The 18,265-nt window shown below is 43.2% G+C and overlaps 1 protein-coding gene across 1 annotated transcript; it reads right to left on the bottom strand.

Annotated features, from left to right (window-relative positions):
* Positions 1-4,164: 4,164 nt before the first annotated feature.
* On the bottom strand, positions 4,165-18,265 carry LOC117668047 (L-amino-acid oxidase-like). The gene is made up of 6 exons (XM_034421735.2): positions 18,043-18,265; positions 16,480-16,586; positions 13,012-13,213; positions 7,229-7,282; positions 5,767-5,903; positions 4,165-4,999 (listed from the first exon to the last, which is right to left on the bottom strand). Exons 1-6 carry the CDS (start codon positions 18,241-18,243, stop codon positions 4,195-4,197), a joined length of 1,506 nt encoding a protein of 501 aa, XP_034277626.2. The 5' UTR covers positions 18,244-18,265; the 3' UTR covers positions 4,165-4,194.

Here is an 18,265-nt window from a genome sequence, read left to right as displayed (position 1 = left end):
TGCTGAGAAAAGCAGCTGGCACGAACTATATTCAAAATGTAACAATTACTTTTCTTAGTTAGTGAGGTATTTTATTTTCTTTATAACAAATAAAAGAGTTTTATTAGAGAATACTTCTTCGGGTTTTATTTCAGAATATTGCAACTTGGAGAAAGCCACGGTCCATCCCCTAATTAATCAGGGTGATTGTCCCAGAGCCAAAAATGGGATCGATCAAAACCCTGACATCGAGTGTCTTCCTTAGATCTCTTAGCAATAAGATGTTTCTGCTTTGCTTTCTTCTCAAAAGCCTCAAGCAGCCAGGAGCATTCAACCAACTGGAGCAACTCCAGAAGCTAAGAAGATTAAGATACATCCACCTGAATGCCATCCTCAAACAGCTCATCAAACAAACCAGCCAAAGTTCTCACTTGAGGGCCAAATGACCAGATTTAAATTATCCTAGTTTAGACACCTTATGCAAACACCTGATTCCAATGCAGAGAAGGATGGAAGGAAAGAGAAGAAAAGGATGGCTGGCAGCAAAATGGATGGACTCAGTTACAATGGTGACAGGCGCACCTTTGGAAGATCTGACACACCAGTCAGGGACAGATTGTCATGAAGAATATCTATCTACATATATATAGACATAACCCTGGCTTGGTGACACATGTGAGATTTTAAAAAAACAGAAAACCTCATAAAAAGTGAAATGGAGACCATGCACAAGTAAAAAGCAGATTTATTATAGATATAGATATATATGGGTATAAGCTTTTGCAAAAGGGTTCTCCCATGAAAGAGAGAGAACGTCTTACCACTCCAAATACATGGTTTAAATACATTTTCAGGCAATCAGCAAAACAATTAAACCGCCCCCACTTGTCATTGTTTTTCGGATATTAGATAACATTTTAGCTTTCTCAGCAACATTTGTTCCAGCTTGGAATTCCCCTCCAGAAATACCCTTTCAATATGTCCTTAACTGTCCTTAATTAAGACAATTAATTGGAACAGGGTATCTTCCTTCCTTTCAGTTGAGCTTGGGTCAGCCTGACCCAATTCAGAATGTACTAACATATTATTTCCTCAGAACAGGCGTCATACACACTTCCCTTTTCTAAATGTCTTACTCAGCTTAATAGCTTAGGGTTAGCTCAGGTTATATGAAGGGTAAATTTGGAGTCACTCCGACTATATTCTTTACAGGAATAATTCCATTTCTCTCACACATAATCAGTCAAAATTAGAATAGACTTTTAATAATATGGGTTATTACAATTACTAGTTGCATTTGGTGATTTATATCATGTTGCCATAGAATAGAATAGAATAGAATAGAATAGAATAGAATAGAATAGAATAGAATAGAATAGAATAGAATAGAACCTTGGAGGTCTTCTAGTCCATCCCCCTGCTCAAGCAGGAGAACCTATACCATTTTAGATAAGTGATTGTTTAGTCTCTTCTTTAAAAATTTCAGTGATGGAACACCCATGATTTCTGCAGGCAAGCTATTCCACTGGTTAATTATCTTCACTGTTAGGAAGTTTCTCCTTAATTCCAGGTTGCTTCTCTCTTTGGTTAGTTTCCAATTATTGTTTCTTGTCCTGCCCTCTGGTGCTTTGGAAAATAATTTTACCGCCTCTTCTTTTGGCAGCCCCTCAAATACTGGAATACTGCTATCATGTCACCCCTAATTCTTCTTTCCTAGAGACTAGCCAAACCCAAATTCTGCAGCCATTCTTCATATGTTTTAGTCTCCAGGCAATCAGTCAATCAGTCAATCAATCAATCAATCAATCAATCAATCAATCAATCAATCCTCATTATGAGCTTAAATCCAATAATAATTCTTAGCCCCTCAATGTGAAATATATATCTAATCATTCACAGTCTGTTAATGATATTTCAGAAAACCATAACCTTCATGACATTTTTAAATCCCCGATTTAGTTATATGTTTTATATTTTTGTAAAGCTTCTTCTTTTTTCCTTCTGTGCTATTCAACTGCCACAACTTCTAAGAGGGAAAAACAGGAGCCAATTTATATTTTTTTTAAAAGAGTGATACAGAGTTCTCAGGTTACAACCATTCACTAACTGTTCAAAGTTATAAGGGCCCTGAACAAATGGTATTTATGATGGGTCTTCATAGTCCCAGCTGTCACAGCATCCCTTGATCATATGTCTGAAATCCAGATCTTTGGTTCCCAGCCTGCAATCACAATGTTGCCTGCCATGTGACCATGATTTTCCAACATTCTCTGCCAGCTTCCCACAAGCACAGTCAATGGGGAAGCCTGCAGGAAGTCGGAAGCTGAAAATTGTGGCAATGTGAGGTCCTCACTTAACAATTCACATAGGCATTTTTTAACAAAGACAAGTGGGACTGCCAGAATTGCCATTACTATGAGACATAGTCAAGTGATGTCACACATTATGACTGTGTCCCTTAGCAATGGCAATTCTGATACCAATTGCCATTATAAGCCAAGGACTACCTGTAGTATCTTATCAACAGAAATCTCTTCACCACATACTCTGCATAAGTAAACAAACATGTGAGTATTCTACACTTGAGCATCTTGTCTCTTCTTGGAGGGATGTTGAAGACATGCATGAGATTTAAGTCCTCACATGAGGGCACTGGGAATCTAGAGCAAAGTTTCTGTGATCGTCTTTTATTTTGATATTCTTTGCTGAACCAAGCCAAGCCTTTTGCTGGAATGTATGAGTGTAGTTGGTTTTGATGACATTATGTGCCTTGTCTTTGTCTGCATTTGTCATTTAGTAAGAACTTTTAGCATATAAGCTTGGACTGAATGTATTTTATTGTGTGCTTCCAACCAAGAACAAGGTTTTTTTGACTTATGTATGTCAAGTTCAGTAGGTCAGAACAGGTACTTCATTATATACTCTCTATACAATACTGTGGAACTCTCTAGTCTATTTCGGTTGATTATTGCATCCTGTTCTGAGCACTGAATTTTTGGAAGGATATCAACAAACTGGAGCGCACCCAGAAGCTCTCCAAGATGTTCAGCAGAAGAAACCTATAAACAACTATTGTAAGCAATGGATATATTTAGCCTGGAAGAAAGAAGACTGGGGAGACATGATAGCTATCTTCAGATAGTGTCATTAGGAAGATAGGGCAGAATTGTTCAGAGTTCTTGCAGAAGTTATAACAGGAAACTCCATGATCTCCGAGATCCCTTCCAGCTTTTTACATTCTGTGAATTTGTATGTGAAAAATCATAACTTTCTCTCCAAAGACTTGTTTGGTGTTATGTACTTGCATTCTCATGGTGAATTCACTCTTCACAGCCTTCTTCTGATTTTACAGCTGCAGCTAATAAGGTGTATTTTTAGAGTTAAAAAAATTCATGTGATCCAAATGAAACAATATACACAAATAAGTAAATAAAAATACACCTGCAGTACATGGTTTTGATCATCCCCAAATTGGTGGTGAATATTTGCAAAGTTGTCCATTTTTAAGTACCATATTTTTATCAAATCTTAACTAGCCTTCACCAATTTTACTTTGTTTCTGTTAATAATCAGGAGGAGGCCATTGCATACACTAAAATATATAGTTTTTCTACAAAATATTCTGAAAATGAATGAAATATCCAGTACAATCTTACACAGTGGAAGACTCCGTATTTCTTATACCTCTGAGTTCAGTAGATAAATGAAGGCTTTTATATAATCCATGCACGTAAGGTTAGAATAGGGCAGTGTTTTTCAATCTCAGTCATTTTAAGATGTATGGACTTCAATTCCCAGAATACCCCCGCCAACTGGGGAGTTGAAGTCCATATATCTTAAAATAGGTTGGGAAACAATGGAATAAGACAATAAAGAATTTGCCAAATGATGTTCAGGTGCCCATCATTAGGTGTAGCTTCATACAGATTTAGCACTTTTTAACATCATTATTCCAATGGTCTATTCTTCATTCTGCATTAAGCAAACATGAAAAGTTTTTAAAGTAAGCATTTATTTTTATTCATGTTTTGGTAATACTATAAATTATCAGCATTATTATTCCAGCAATCAGGATCATGAAATAATCTTCTCTTTCCTCTTTAAAAATCTGTTGTCTTATCTCTTAAGAATCAGCTATTATCACAAACGGATAACCACTCAACAGCAAGAAGCTTGACGTAAATTTTCTCTCTTTCATCTGAAAGAGAAGCTGAATCACCAGGCTGATTCCTTCAGCTCCAGGGATATAGATTTATGAGCATTAAGATGAATGCTACTTGCCGCTCTTATAGCCGATTTCATTGCACTGTCAATCCAAGCAAAAGGGTACGTTGTATGTTCTCCTGCAAAGTACACCCTGCCTTCATTCTGAAACAAAGCCTTGAGAAAAAAGCTATACTGGTATGGGGTAGGAAAAGCAAAGGCCCCCATGGAGAACTTGTCTAGGGCCCATTTCTGAATCACGTGCCTGTTGCACACACTTTCAAGATAATTCTTGGAGATGTTGTGGATTTTTGAAAGATCATCCATAACAACATCAAGACATTCATCATCACTAAGAGGAGCAAAGAAGTCAGCATCATCATGCAGGGTGTATGAGACCAGGAGCACCCCAAGACCACCAGAGAAGTCATGATTGGGATAGGAGACTACTCGTGTTGGGAGATCAGTGAGGGACTTCCCACCTCGGATTCCTTCCCTCTCCCAAAATTTGTCTGTGCAAACTAAGGCAATTTTAGTAGCACTTGTATAATGCAATGAGCGTAGAGCATAAGCCTTTAAATGGGAAAGAGGGGGCTGGAATTTGATGAGTCGTGTGGCTTTTGCCGTTGCTGTGACAAGGACATAGTCAGCAATCAGAAATGATGAGTCATCTTCATCCTCCTTGTGGAAAAACACCTTCACTTTCTTGCCGGAGCGAATGATCTTTTCCACTCTGCTGTTTAAATGGATTATCCTGGACATTTCCTGATAGAAGCTGTTGGGCAGCTGGTCAAATCCACCTGTGATTTCCTCAAAACTGAAGAGATTGAGGTAGAAGGAATAGGAATAAAGAAAGAAGTGAAAGAATAATCAAGCAAAGTCAATGGGAAAGCCAGATTCACTTAACAACTATGTTACAAACTTAACAACTGGAGTGAATCACTTTATAATTGTGGCAAGAAAGGTTGTAAAATAGGGCAAAATTCACTTAACAACTGCCTTGCTTAGCAATTGAAATTTTGTGGTCATAAATTGAGGACTACCTATATTTAGGAAGCTGTCTGAAGGCCATTAATTCTTCAAACAATTCTCAACAATTCTGTTCCATCTTCTACCTAACAGCTGTTCAGATATTTGAAGAAAACTATCATGTCTCTCTTCTCAAGGCCAACCATGCGCAACACCTCCCAACCAGGGGTGAAATTCACTTACCTTCCCTACTAGTTCACCAATGTGCTCGCACACTCTATCGTCTGTGCATGCACAAACCCTTCTGCGCATGCGCAGAGGCTTAAAATGTCACAAAAAAGCGACGTTATGACATCCGCGCGAGTGGGCAGAGCCTCCCACAACCGCTGCTACAGGTTCGCCCGAGCCAGATAGAACCAGCTGGATTTAATTCCTGTTCCAGCCATTCCTCATAAGATTCCTTTCAAGCCCCTTGTTATTATAATTGTTCCTCCAGACATTCTGAAGTTTGTTCATGTACTTTCAAAATTGCAATGTCTTGGTTGAAATTTCATCAATAGGTTTTCTGTGTGTGAACACTGTTTCATAACAATCAAAATAATACAAAAATCCTACCCATCCTCATCTGAGAAGGCTATGTAACCCAGGACAGAAGTGAAAAATGACATATAGTATCCGGCACCTTCATTCAAAAAATCTCCAATCATCTCTACTGCCCCACTGCTCAGATTTCCTTCCTTAATTAAATATTCCTGTTAAAGAAAAATCAGAATTGATGAGTGAAATAAATACAAATACTTCCTTTTTGAATTACAGTTAATTTTGTAGGAGAAGAGCCGGCAGAGCTGGGGGGGGTAGGGGGTGGAGTTAAGGATGTCATCGGTTTAGAGTCATTGTGTTGCCACAACCAATTTAGTGTTGAACTTCAGTTGACCAGATTAATGTCAGGTGCAAAGAATCAGGAGCTTTCATAAGGATGCAGCATAGAAGATTTATTCAAGCCTATGCACAAGAATGTGGTCAACTAAAAGTTAACACTAATTTGGCACCAGATAAGAGTCAGCAGAATTCAGGAGAAGTTGGACTTGGCGAGTTTACGGGAACACAACAACTTCTAGTCCAACCCCCTGCCTAGGCAGGAAACCCTACACCACTTCAGACAAATGGTTATCCAACATCTTCTTAAAAACTTCCAGTGTTGGAGTATTCATAACTTCTGGAGGCAAGTTGTTCCACTGATTAATTGTTCTAACTGTCAGGAAATTTCTCCTTAGTTCTAAATTGCTTCTCTCCTTGATTAGTTTCCACCCATTGCTTCTTGTCCTACCCTCAGATGCTTTGGAGAATAGCTTGACTCCCTCTTCTTTGTGGCAGCTACAAATTTCCTCCTACAAATTTGTTTTAAATTTCATTTTCATCCAACTCAAAGCAAATACAAGGGTTGATCCAGAAACTTCCTTCAACATATAAGGTTTGCCATCTTCTCAAGAAACTATCATTAAACTCCCAAAGGTGCTTTTTCAAGAGACAACTGGACTTTTTTTCTTTTTTTTTTCTTGAAGACATTTTGCTTGTTATCTAAGAAGCTTCTTCAGTTGAACTGAACCAGGCGCTTCTTGAATGAGAAGCAAAATGTCTTCAAGGAAAAAGTCCAGTTGCCTTTTGAAAAAGCACCTTTGGGACAACCATGACCTGGATGACTGAGAATCTCCATAGACATCATTAAACTCAGTAGATAATTTCTGACTTATCTTCAACTTCCTTTTTGTGGGAATACGTAGGGAGCCATGAATACATCCAGAAGCCATTACAAAAGCAAATAGTATAGAAGCATACTTTGAGCCCTGGGAAAGGAGAAAATATTAGGAAGAGACTTGGGCTGGCTCTTCTCTGACTCCCTTGGGGAAATGATGATAGGGAGGGAAAACTTCGAAGATTTGCTTAACATAACCTATCCCAATAAACCCATTACCCTAATCTTTTTCCTTTGTTCCTTTGTTATCTTTCATTTGGATTACCGCAATTCACTCTTAACCAGATTGCTCTCAAGACCACCCTTAGAACGTCATTCTCTTACCTTGGTGGAATATGAGTCATATTTCATTTTCAGCCTCGTGCAGTTTTTTGTTGTCTGGCAAGAGTCATAAACAAAGGAAGCAGATTAGATCAAAGAAATATGTAAAATTCTCCAAGCCATGTTTTGTATGCTCTCTACTCTCAGTACTCTACCAGGGGTGGGCAAATGTGGCCCTTTTACAACCTGTGGACTTCAACTCCCAGAATTCCTGAGACAGCCAAGCTGGCTCGGGAATTCTGGGAGTTGAAGTCCACAGGTTGTAAAAGGGCCATATTTGCCCACCCCTGCTTTAGACAGTTTCCAGGCATAGAATAGAATAGAATTCTTGATTGGCCAAGTGTGATTGGGCACACAAGGAATTTGTCTTGGTGCATACGATCTCAGTATACATAAAAGAAAAGATGGTTCTCAACTTACAACAGTTCATTTAGTGACTGCTCAAAGTTACTGAAAAGGCACTGAAAAAGTGTCTTGCGACCATTTTTCACACTTTATGACCATTGCAGCATCCTCATGGTCTTGTGATCAACATTTGGATGTTTGGCTACTGGTTCATATTCATGACGGTTGCAGTGTCCCGGGGTCATGCAATCCCCTTTTGTGACCTTCGGACAAGTGAAATAAATGAGGAAGCCAGATTGACTTAACAACCATGTTAGTAACTGAACAACTGCAATGATTCACTTAACAACTGTGGCAAGGAAGATTCTAAATTGGACTCAGTTGTGATCCTAAGGATTACCTGTATTTATTTTTATTTTATTTATTTTATTAGTTCGATTTATATATGCCGCCCTTCTCCAGAGACTCAGGGCGGCTTACAATGCGTTAAGCAATAGCCGTCATACTTTTGTATATACCTGCTTAGTAGGGCTTTTTGCCCCCCTCCCCGGAGCGGTGTTCTATTTTATCCAAAGTCAGCTTATTGCCCCCACAAACCAGGTCCTCATTTTACCTACCTCGAAAGGATGGAAGGCTGAGTCAACCTTGAGCCTGGTGAGAATTGAACTCGCAGTAATTGCAGGCAGCTGGCAGCTAAGTACTACTTTAACAGCAGCAGTTTAGTCCACTGCGCCACCAAGGCTCTTATTATAGCAAATAATTATATTTTAATTATATTATAGCAAATAATGCAACTGAACTGTTAAAACTTAGAAATTTAATGCATACTTTGCATCTCTATCTGTGTATAGACAATCATAACAGAATATGATTATTATCTCACCACTTGGAGAGAGAGGAGTCAGTATCTGAACTGAGCAAAGTACCGTATTTCCCTGAAAATAAGACCCTGTCTTATATTTTTTTGAACCCTGAAATAAGCGCTTGGCCTTATTTTCGGGGGGGATCTTATTATTTTGGGGCGCATGGAGCAAGATGGGGCTCCTCTTGCAGTCTTACCTGATTTCCAGCTCTGTCTCCCTAACCCTAACCAGAGGAAATACAGTAGAGGGGACCAGCTGCGCATGTGTTTAAATATTTTCAGGGAGGGCTTATTTTTAGGGGGGGTTATTTTAGCGCATGCACTCAAAAGCCTGATCGGGCTTATTATCAGGGGATGTCTTATTTTCGGGAAAACAGAGTAGCATCTTGGCAATGTTATAAAGCAGGGGTGTCAAACTGGATTTCTTCGAGGGCCATATCAACATTGTAGTTCTCCTCCGCGGGCCAGCCAGGGGTGAATGGGTGGGAGATGGGATGAAAACCTCCTGCAGCACTTTGCCAGCCAAGCTCTTCGCTAGCAGAGGCACTGCAAGCTGGTCCAGTCTCCTACTGGAACTTTCATATTGGTGTGACTATAAAGAGCAGGGACTGTCATCTTTAACCCCCGGATGAACTGACTGACTGAACTATAAATCATTCTCTCCAACCTTGGGACAACCATTGTGGCAACCACTGAGGGGGTCGTCTCTTTTACATCATGAATTCACCACCGGAAGGATGGAACATTTCTATCTCTAGGGCTATTTAAGGGCCTCCCGCCGTGAGAGGGCAGGCCGGATGTCATTCTCCGTTGGCTGAAACTGTGAAAGACCCCTCAAACTGTCGTGAGAGGACAGTGTATTTACCGGTGGAGCCGCATGGCTGTGTGTTACATCTGATTTTGGGATTACCAAATGGACCCCTGATTATGATCTCCGCCTCCCTTGCTGTAACTTAGGATGTATACTACCTATGAACTTCTTGCGCTGCGAGATTCCCCCCTCTCGCAGATCTGGCCCTCCACATTATCGAGGGCCTACCTCAAGGACGGGTTTTGGGACCCAGAGAGGTGGCATGTGAAAACCAGGGGGTTGAGGGGTTTTTTATCAATTTTTTTAATTAAACTTTTAAGGGGTCCCAGGGAGGGGGAGGGTCGAATTAGAACTCGGGTTGTGGGTTTGGGGGAAAACCCACAAGGGGGAGGGTTGGGTCTGGCCTCGAAGTGCGGCGGGGGGGTGGGGGACCTGGGGTCGAGGGGGGTGTTAGAGCTCATCCGGATAGTGTTTCAAACATCAATACTGTGAGTGGGAGGGGTAGACATGGCGGGAGCAGGGGGCCATATCGTGTTAGGGGAGCGCGCACCCGCTGTTTACGAGCGGTGGTGTGCTCCGGCCCCCTAGGCTCCACCCGTTCTCCAGGTTGCATAGACCCTCAGGGCCCAGGCCTTCGGCTGATGCTGTGCAATGCCAGGTCCGTAGTAAATAAAGCCCCCCTCATTTGTGATCTTATTCAGGAGGGGGGTGCGGACCTGGCAGGTATTACGGAGACCTGGTTGGGCCAGGAGGGGGGGGTTCCCCTCATTGAAATGTGCCCACCAGGTTTCCACGCATTCCATCAGCCAAGGTCACAGGGGAGGGGCGGGGGGGTAGCGGTTATCATTAAAGATGGCCTGAGACCGAGGGAGGCCACTGTTCCTCAGGCGGCCGGCTGCGAATCCCTCGTGAAATGGGGTCACGGGATTCAGAGGGGTTTGCTGATCACGTACCTGGCTCCCTGCCACGTGGCAGCAGCCCTGCCTGAGCTACTCAACGTCATCGCCGCGGTAGCGGTTGATACCCCTAGGCTTATGGTCATGGGGGATTTCAACCTGCCGTCCGTGGGTGAGGCGTCAGAGGTGGCTCAGGAGTTCATGGCTTCCATGACAGCCATGGACCTGACCCAGTTAATTCATGGCCCTACCCACACGGGGGGAAACACGCTGGATCTGGTTTTTGTCTCTGGACAGTGGTTGAGTGATCTCGAGATAGGGGATATAGTCACCAAGCCCTTGTCATGGTCTGATCACTCTCTCCTTTGTCTCGACCTTCGAACCGCTACACCCCGCCGCAGGGAGGCGGAGCCGGTAAGATGGTTCCGCCCCAGGCGCCTGATGGAACCTGATAGGTTCCAGATGGAGCTTGGGCCATTCCCTGAGGCTCTGGCACACGCCTCAACTGGAGACCTAGTGGCCGCCTGGGATAGGGCGGCCGCTGGAGCTCTGGACCGGGTCGTGCCTTTGCGGCCTCTGACCCGGCGCCGATCTCATTTAGCTCCTTGGTTCACTGAGGAGCTGAGGGAGTTGAAGCGCTGGAAAAGACACCTAGAGAGCAGTTGGAGGGCCAGTCTTTCTGAATCTGACCGGACACTGGTAAGATCTCATATTAGGAATTACCTAGTGGCAATAAAAGCAGCGAAATGTAGCTATTTTGCTGCTCTTATTGCGTCATCAGATAATCGCCCGGCCGCCCTGTTTAGGGTGACCCGCTCCCTGCTCCACCAGGAAGCGCGGGAGGACCCCTTGGAGGGTAGAGCCGAGGATTTTGTCCAATATCTGTATGACAAAATCGCTCAGATTCGGGAAGATCTGGACTCCGACTGGATGGTCTCAGGGGGAGGGACTGGGGCAGGTCTTGAGAATGTTATCTGGGATGAGTTTGATCCGGTGACCCCTGAGGACGTGGACAGGATTCTGGGTAGACTGAACGCGACCACTTGTTTATTGGACCCGTGTCCCTCCTGGTTAGTGCTGGCTTCTCGGGAGGTGACACGAGGCTGGTTCCAGGGGATTATAAATGCTTCGTTGGGTGAGGGTGTCTTTCCTGCCGCCTTGAAAGAGGCGGTGGTGAGGCCTCTCCTCAAGAAGCCTTCCCTGGACCCGGCAATGTTGGTAAATTATCGTCCAGTCTCCAACCTTCGTTTTGTGGCGAAGGTTGTTGAGAGTGTGGTTGCGCAACAGCTCCCCCAGCACCTGGATGAAACGACGTATCTGGATCCGTTCCAGTCGGGCTTCAGGCCCGGGTACAGCACGGAAACGGCATTGGTCGCGTTGGTCGATGATCTCTGGAGGGCTCGGGACAGGGGGTGCTCCTCTGTCCTGGTCCTGTTAGATCTCTCAGCGGCTTTTGATACCATCGACCATGGTATCATGCTGCACCGGTTGGAAGAGTTAGGGGTGGGAGGCACTGTGTTGCAGTGGTTCTCCTCCTTTCTCTCTGACCAGTCGCAGTCTGTGTTGACAGGGGGACAGAGGTCAACCCCGAGGCCCCTCATATGTGGGGTGCCGCAAGGGTCGGTCCTCTCGCCTCTCCTGTTCAACATTTATGTGAAGCTGCTGGGCGAGATCATCCGTGGTTTCGGGGTGGAGTACCATCAGTACGCTGACGACACCCGGCTGTACATCTCCACCCCGGATCACCCCAACGATGCCCTTGAAGTGATGTCCCGGTGCTTGGAGGCCGTACGGATCTGGATGGGGAGGAACAGGCTCAGGCTCAACCCATCCAAGACCGAGTGGCTGTGGTTTCCGACGTCCCGATATAGTCAGTTGATGCCATCACTGACTATTGGGGGCGAATCATTGGCCCCCACGGAGAGGGCTCGCAACTTGGGCGTCCTCCTGGATTCACGGCTGTCCTTAGAAGAGCACTTGACGGCCGTGACCAGGAGGATTTTTCATCAGGTTCGCCTGATTCGCCAGTTGCGTCCCTTTCTGGATCGGGACTCGTTACGCACGGTCACTCATGCCCTCGTCACCTCCCGCCTGGACTATTGTAATGCTCTCTACATGGGGCTCCCCTTGAGGAGCACCCGGAGGCTCCAACTGGCGCAGAGTGTGGCCGCCCGGGTGGTAATGGGAGCGACATGGCGCTCCCATGTGACACCTCTCCTGCGCGAGCTGCACTGGCTCCCGGTGGTCTTCCGGGTGCGCTTCAAGGTTTTGGTTACCACCTTTAAAGCGCTCCATGGCTTAGGACCTGGTTATCTACAGGACCGCCTACTACCACCAATAGCCTCCCACCGGCCAGTACGCTCTCATAGAGAGGGACTCCTCTGGGTGCCGTCAGCCAAACAATGTCGGCTGGCGATCCCTAGGGGGAGAGCCTTCTCTGTGGGGGCACCTACCATCTGGAATGAGCTCCCCCCAGAGATACGGAGGATCCCGGATCTGCGCACCTTCCGCCGCGCTGTGAAGACCTTTTTATTCCATCAGGCGGGCTTGGCCTAATCTCTTCCCTTTTTAAACATGTAAATTTTAATCTGTTTTTAAATTATTGGGGTGTTTTAAATTTGTCTGGGCCAAAATGATTTAATCTGATTTTATCTGGTTTTTTAAATTTTTTGTATCTATGTTATTTTATTGTTTGGCTGTTCACCGCCCTGAGTCCTTCAGGAGTAGGGCGGTATACAAATCAAATAAAACATAAAACAAAACAAACAAACATTTCCAGGCCGGCCCCCATGGGCCAGATTTAAACACCCCATGGGAAGGATCTGGCCTGTGGGCCTTGAGTTTGACACCCCTGCTATAAAGTCATACCTACCCTGTCCAATGCACTCTTGTAGAGCTCTTCAGCAGATTTTCCCAACTCAGTGCGACGCATCGGATATCCAAACACATTTGGCTTTTCATTCGTAGCTGACACCCTTTCTCTTCTATTTCTGAACAAGTACCAGGCATTTTTATTCGACAGAGCAAAGGGGTTTAATGGCAGATTGAACTTCTTAATGTATTCATGACAAATTCTGGTTGGAAAAAAAAATACAAAAAAAAGTGAGTCACTGCAGGTTAATTACTAGACCGTTAAAAAGAGAGTAGGAAAAAAAGATGGGAATATATTAAAAAATATATTAAAATATATTAAAAAGAGAGTAAAAAAAAAAGATGGGAATATATTTCTCTGCATCTGGCTTTCAATCTCTTTTAGATGCTCCTTGCAGATGTTCTTCAAAAGATAACACACACACTTTTCAGTTTCCAATCTGAGTGGAGATAATGGGGGAATTACCTCTCGGAAAATATGAAAAGGTATTTAAGAGAGAGAAACAAGTATTGTTAAGCAAGGCAGTCGCTTGAAGCGAAGGAGTCACTAAGTGAAACCACCAGTGTGCTTGTGATCTTACTTCAGCTTTCCTTTGCTTTACAGACCTGCAGTAAAATCAAGGATTTGTCATAAAGTTACTTTTTCATCAATGTCATAATTGTGAATGGTCATTAAATGAAATAATCGCTAAATGAGGGTTAACCATACTATATATAGTACCTTACTAGCAATTGGATTAAATGTTGATTGAAGTAGCAGAAGCTTAATGTGCTGTCTGAAGTTCAGTTTTGCCAATCACTAGTTTGAGATCTATGTGGGGAGTCTCCCCCCTAGCTAGATTTCAGCTTGTGGGGATACTTAAATCTCTCTTGTGTGAGATAACGTCCAATGAGTTACAATTCAATGTTTAGTTGAAATCTTACAGTACTTGTTGAATATGTAAATAGAGAGTGAAGCCGGGAGCATAGGCTTCACTCAGGTCCGGGTCATTAGCATACCTGGCGCCAGTGGTGGGATTTTGCCGGTTCTAGGCGGTTCGGCCGAACTCTTCGTTAAATTGATGGCTTGTCCCGCCCCTTGCCCCACCCCTCCACACCACTGGGCGAGGGGTGGGCGAGCCAGCAATTTAACAAATGGTTCAGTGTTTTTTTATAATTTTATTGGCCTCGCAGCTGCCACAGGGCTTCAAAGGGCTGCCCTACAGCTGATCAGTGTTAAAAGAAAACAAATGAGTAGATCAGTGCCTGAAAATATAAATGGGTAGACCCAGTGGTGGGATTCTACTTTGGTAGAACCGGTTGTTAAGTAGTTAAGCCAGTGGTTGCCAAAGTGGGTGGTATCGCCCCCTGGGGGGGCGGTGGGATGCCTTAGGGGGGCGGTAAACAGCAAGGGGGGTGGCAGAGGGACGCTAGAGGCAAAGGGGGGTGACAGGGGAGCTAAGTGGGAAGGAGGGTGGCCTCCCCTTTGACCTGTGCCTCGCAGCACTTACCTCCTTGCAAGCAAACAGCAAGAAAAAAAGAGCCTCTTTCAGCTTCAGCATAGGTTAATTAGCATGATTAGATCGGCCTCTGACTCTCAGCTGATTCGCTCTCAGCTGTTTTGCAGGCTCGTTTGCAAGCTCTTGGTTTGCAAGCTCTTTGCTTGCTGCAAAGAGCGCTGCAGCAGATTTTTTTTTCCCTAGCTAAAAGGAAACTGAAAGTAAAGCAGGCTCTGCTGCAACATGACAAAATGAGGCAGGGAGAGAGATTTCTTTTTCTTTCTCCTCACCAAAAAAGGTAGGTGCAAACAATGGGAAATTTAGGGCAAAAGAGGAGAGTTCAAGATTTTAAAACACAAAAGAAAAAAAGCTCTATTTAACTAGGGAATTGTAATAATTGAGATACTATTGAGATGAGGATGAAGGGTAATATTGGTTTTTTTAAAAAAATAGATGAGGAATAAATATGGCAAAAAGGAAATATAGAAATTGTAAATTTAATTGAAATGACTAAACACTGTTTAAATTTGTGAACCGGCCAAATACTCTGTTCAAAGAAAATACATTGTATGTTTGTATGTGTGTTTCTAACTATTCTTATTTATTCATATTTATTCTTTTTTATTCTTTAAAGTTTAACAATTCATTCTTTATCTTAATATCTTTATATTTGTTTTGGGTTAGCTTTCTTCCCATTCATCTTTTTTATTGTACAGCAATCTTTCTCCTCAAACCTACCACCTGTCTCTTTTCTTTCCTTCTTACTTTCTCTTCCCCCACTCTTCTTCTCCTCCCTACTTCCTCTTCCTTTCTCCTTCTCCTCCTCTTTTCCTCCCTCTCTTACCCTCACTCCTATTCTAATTTCCGTTCTCTTCCTTCATCCCTCTCTATTGCTGTATCCTTTTATACATATGGACTACTCAGAGGGCTGAAAAAGTTATTTTTGACTGGTCCTCGCACTTTTGACCAGTCCTAGAACTTACGACTGTCCTCACATTTTACGTTTTTGCCCTATCTTGTCACCATGGTGAAGAGAAGCAGTTGTGAAATGAGTGACACGGTTGTTAAGAATGCTACAATGGGCATAAATGATGACCAGTCATAAGTGCGAAGACCGGTCAAAAGTGCGAGGACCTGTCAGAAATGACTTTTTTCAGCCCTCTGAGTAGTCCCTATACACATAGCCATGCCCACCCGGTCACATGACCAGCTAGCCACACCCACCCAGTCACATGACCACCAAGCCACACCCCCAACTAAGCCACGCCCACAGAACTGGTTGTTAAAAAAATTGAATCCCACCACTGCCCGGGGCTCATTGGTCTATTCGAGCCGCGGGAAAATTAAAGCAATGTCAGCGGCTAGGCTGCCGGACAGCTCCCTTTAAAAGAGAGTGCTGCCGGCTAGCCTAGCAGAAGTTTTTCCAAGCCGCAAATAAAGAACTGAAGTTACTTGCTGGAGTACTGCCCTTAACAGTACTTCTAAACAGAAAAATGGTGATGAGGACAGAATGGCAGGAGTCAGGCGTTGTGCTCATCCTTGTGTATAGGGTATAGGGATTGAAAACTCAATGTTTTCAGCTAGTTTACAACAATGCAAAAAAACCCTGTGATCAAAGCCCAACATCCTTTTTACTTGCATCACACATATGCTGCATTTTAAAAAAAGAAGAGCTGTCCATTGTGTAGTCACCAGTTCCATTTTTTTTTAAAAAACCCTTGTGAAAAAATCTACAATGTGAAGATTGGAAAAAATCTAAAATTGTGAGCTGGGCTACAAAGAGCCAGCTAGCTAATTGGGCAAGTTGGGCAATTGAATATCAAAAAGCATGAGAAGAGGACCTGGGTAAAATTGCTGAAAAGATCCAAAAAGACAGGGAGAAAAGGAAGAGAGCTTTAGGAAGAGAGGAACAAGTGATGAGAGAAACCCTGGAAGCCATTACTGAAGTCAGAATACTAGAAGGGTTATTGGTTTCACAGCCTCTTTATTACCTGTGGGCCTTAGGTAGGCGCATCGCTCCCAATTCCACATACCAATCTTTCTCGCGATGAGTCTTTATCCTCCCACCAACACGGTCACTAGCCTCTAAGACATGAACCTAGGAACAAATATATTATGACAGCTTTTCTTGCTTCCTCCTGCCTCTTCCTCTTTGACGAATTGCTATTCCCCAAACGTAACAAACTCCAGATTTTTCTGGACAAGCAATGTTTCTAATTGATAAAAGAATTCATATTCAAACATCTGTGGGAAGCATACAAGCAGCACTTTTAACAGTTAGTTTAATCTAATAGAATGTTTCCAATTGACTAAGAAACGTGGAGACAAAAAATGCCATCCACAAATAAATCTCTTAATTTGTTGAGATTTTGAATCCTATCAAATACCAAATAACATAGAATGTAAGTTTATTAAATATTTATTGAGGCACAGAACCAGGGCCGGATTTAGATGAAAAGAGGCCCTAGGCTATTCCACTTATGAGGCCCTTTCACCTATAGTGAAAATGTAATTTTAATTTTGCTAACAATTTGAATGTAGGCCCCTCTTGATCTTGAGGCCCTAGGCTGAAGCCTAGTTAGCCTATAGGAAAATCCGGCCCTGCACAGAACACTGTTATCTACGTCAATTTTCAAATACCACAAATACAAAATTTGATGCTAGTTATCAAAAAATTGATTTTTTTGATAGAGAGCCTGCATTAGGAAGGGTCAGTATAATATACTCAAGCCCGTGTGTTTGTCAAAGCGTGTGAGACATTGGTAGTTTGGATTTAGTTCTTTGCTTAGCCATCTCCTTCTGTATAAAGCAGTGGTTTCTAAACTGGGGGTAATTTTAGACCATTAAAGGTCTATAGCTCAGCAGTTCAAGATCTGAATACAGCGAGACAAAGTGAGCTCCCATCATTTGCCCCAGCTCCTGCTAATTTAGCAGTTTGAAAGCATGTAAATGCAAGTAGATGGATAGGTACCACATTCTAAGCAGGTGGGAAGATAACAGTGTATCGTGTTTCGCCATAGGCTCTGTGCTGCAGTGTGATAGCATGCTGGCCACAGTACCACAGCAATATCTCTGGACAGCAGTGGCTCTTTGTCTTAAGAAACAGAGATGAGCACTGCCTCCTAAAGTCGGCCACAAATAGCGAAGTAAAGTTCCCCACAACACCCAGGAGAGTAATGGAGGAATTTGTGATTCCTTGTTTGTGAGTCGAAGATCCAATTTGGGACCACCGCTGCAATCTGCTTATAAAATAACACAGTCTAGTTTTGTTTTGTTTGTTTTGTTTGTTTTGTTTTGTTTTTGCAAGGATAATGGCTTTAATGGAGACTGGGGAAAGGGATAATTGGGCCAAACAGCTTAAGAACCATTGGTGTAAAGTTTGAATTATACTGAAGGTATACTTTGAATTATACCTTTTTCTCTTGTATGTCATGATGCGATATTACACTGGAACACAACATTTTTAATAACTTTCCCACCACTCACCACAGGTACCTCTCCATATTGTTGAGGGTTGAGATTGAAGACTGGTCTTTTCCCATCAACACCATTACCTGATGTCCAGCGTCTTTCAGTAATTTGGCAGCAGTGAGTCCACTTATTCCTGCCCCAACAATCACAATTCTTTTTGGCTTTGGTGTCTTTTCCAGCCCATTTCTGGCAGTATTTAACAGCTCCTCATAGTTAGGATCCTCAAAACATTTCATCCAATCTTCCTGTTCATTGGCATGGTTTTCAGAGACCCAGATGGCCATGAGAAGTAGTATGAGTGACAAA

Source organism: Pantherophis guttatus, chromosome 2, assembly GCF_059756535.1.
Source record: "Pantherophis guttatus breed Tessera chromosome 2, ASM5975653v1, whole genome shotgun sequence".
Taxonomy (NCBI): Eukaryota; Metazoa; Chordata; class Lepidosauria; order Squamata; family Colubridae; genus Pantherophis; species Pantherophis guttatus.
This window is presented reverse-complemented; position numbering and strand designations above follow the sequence as displayed.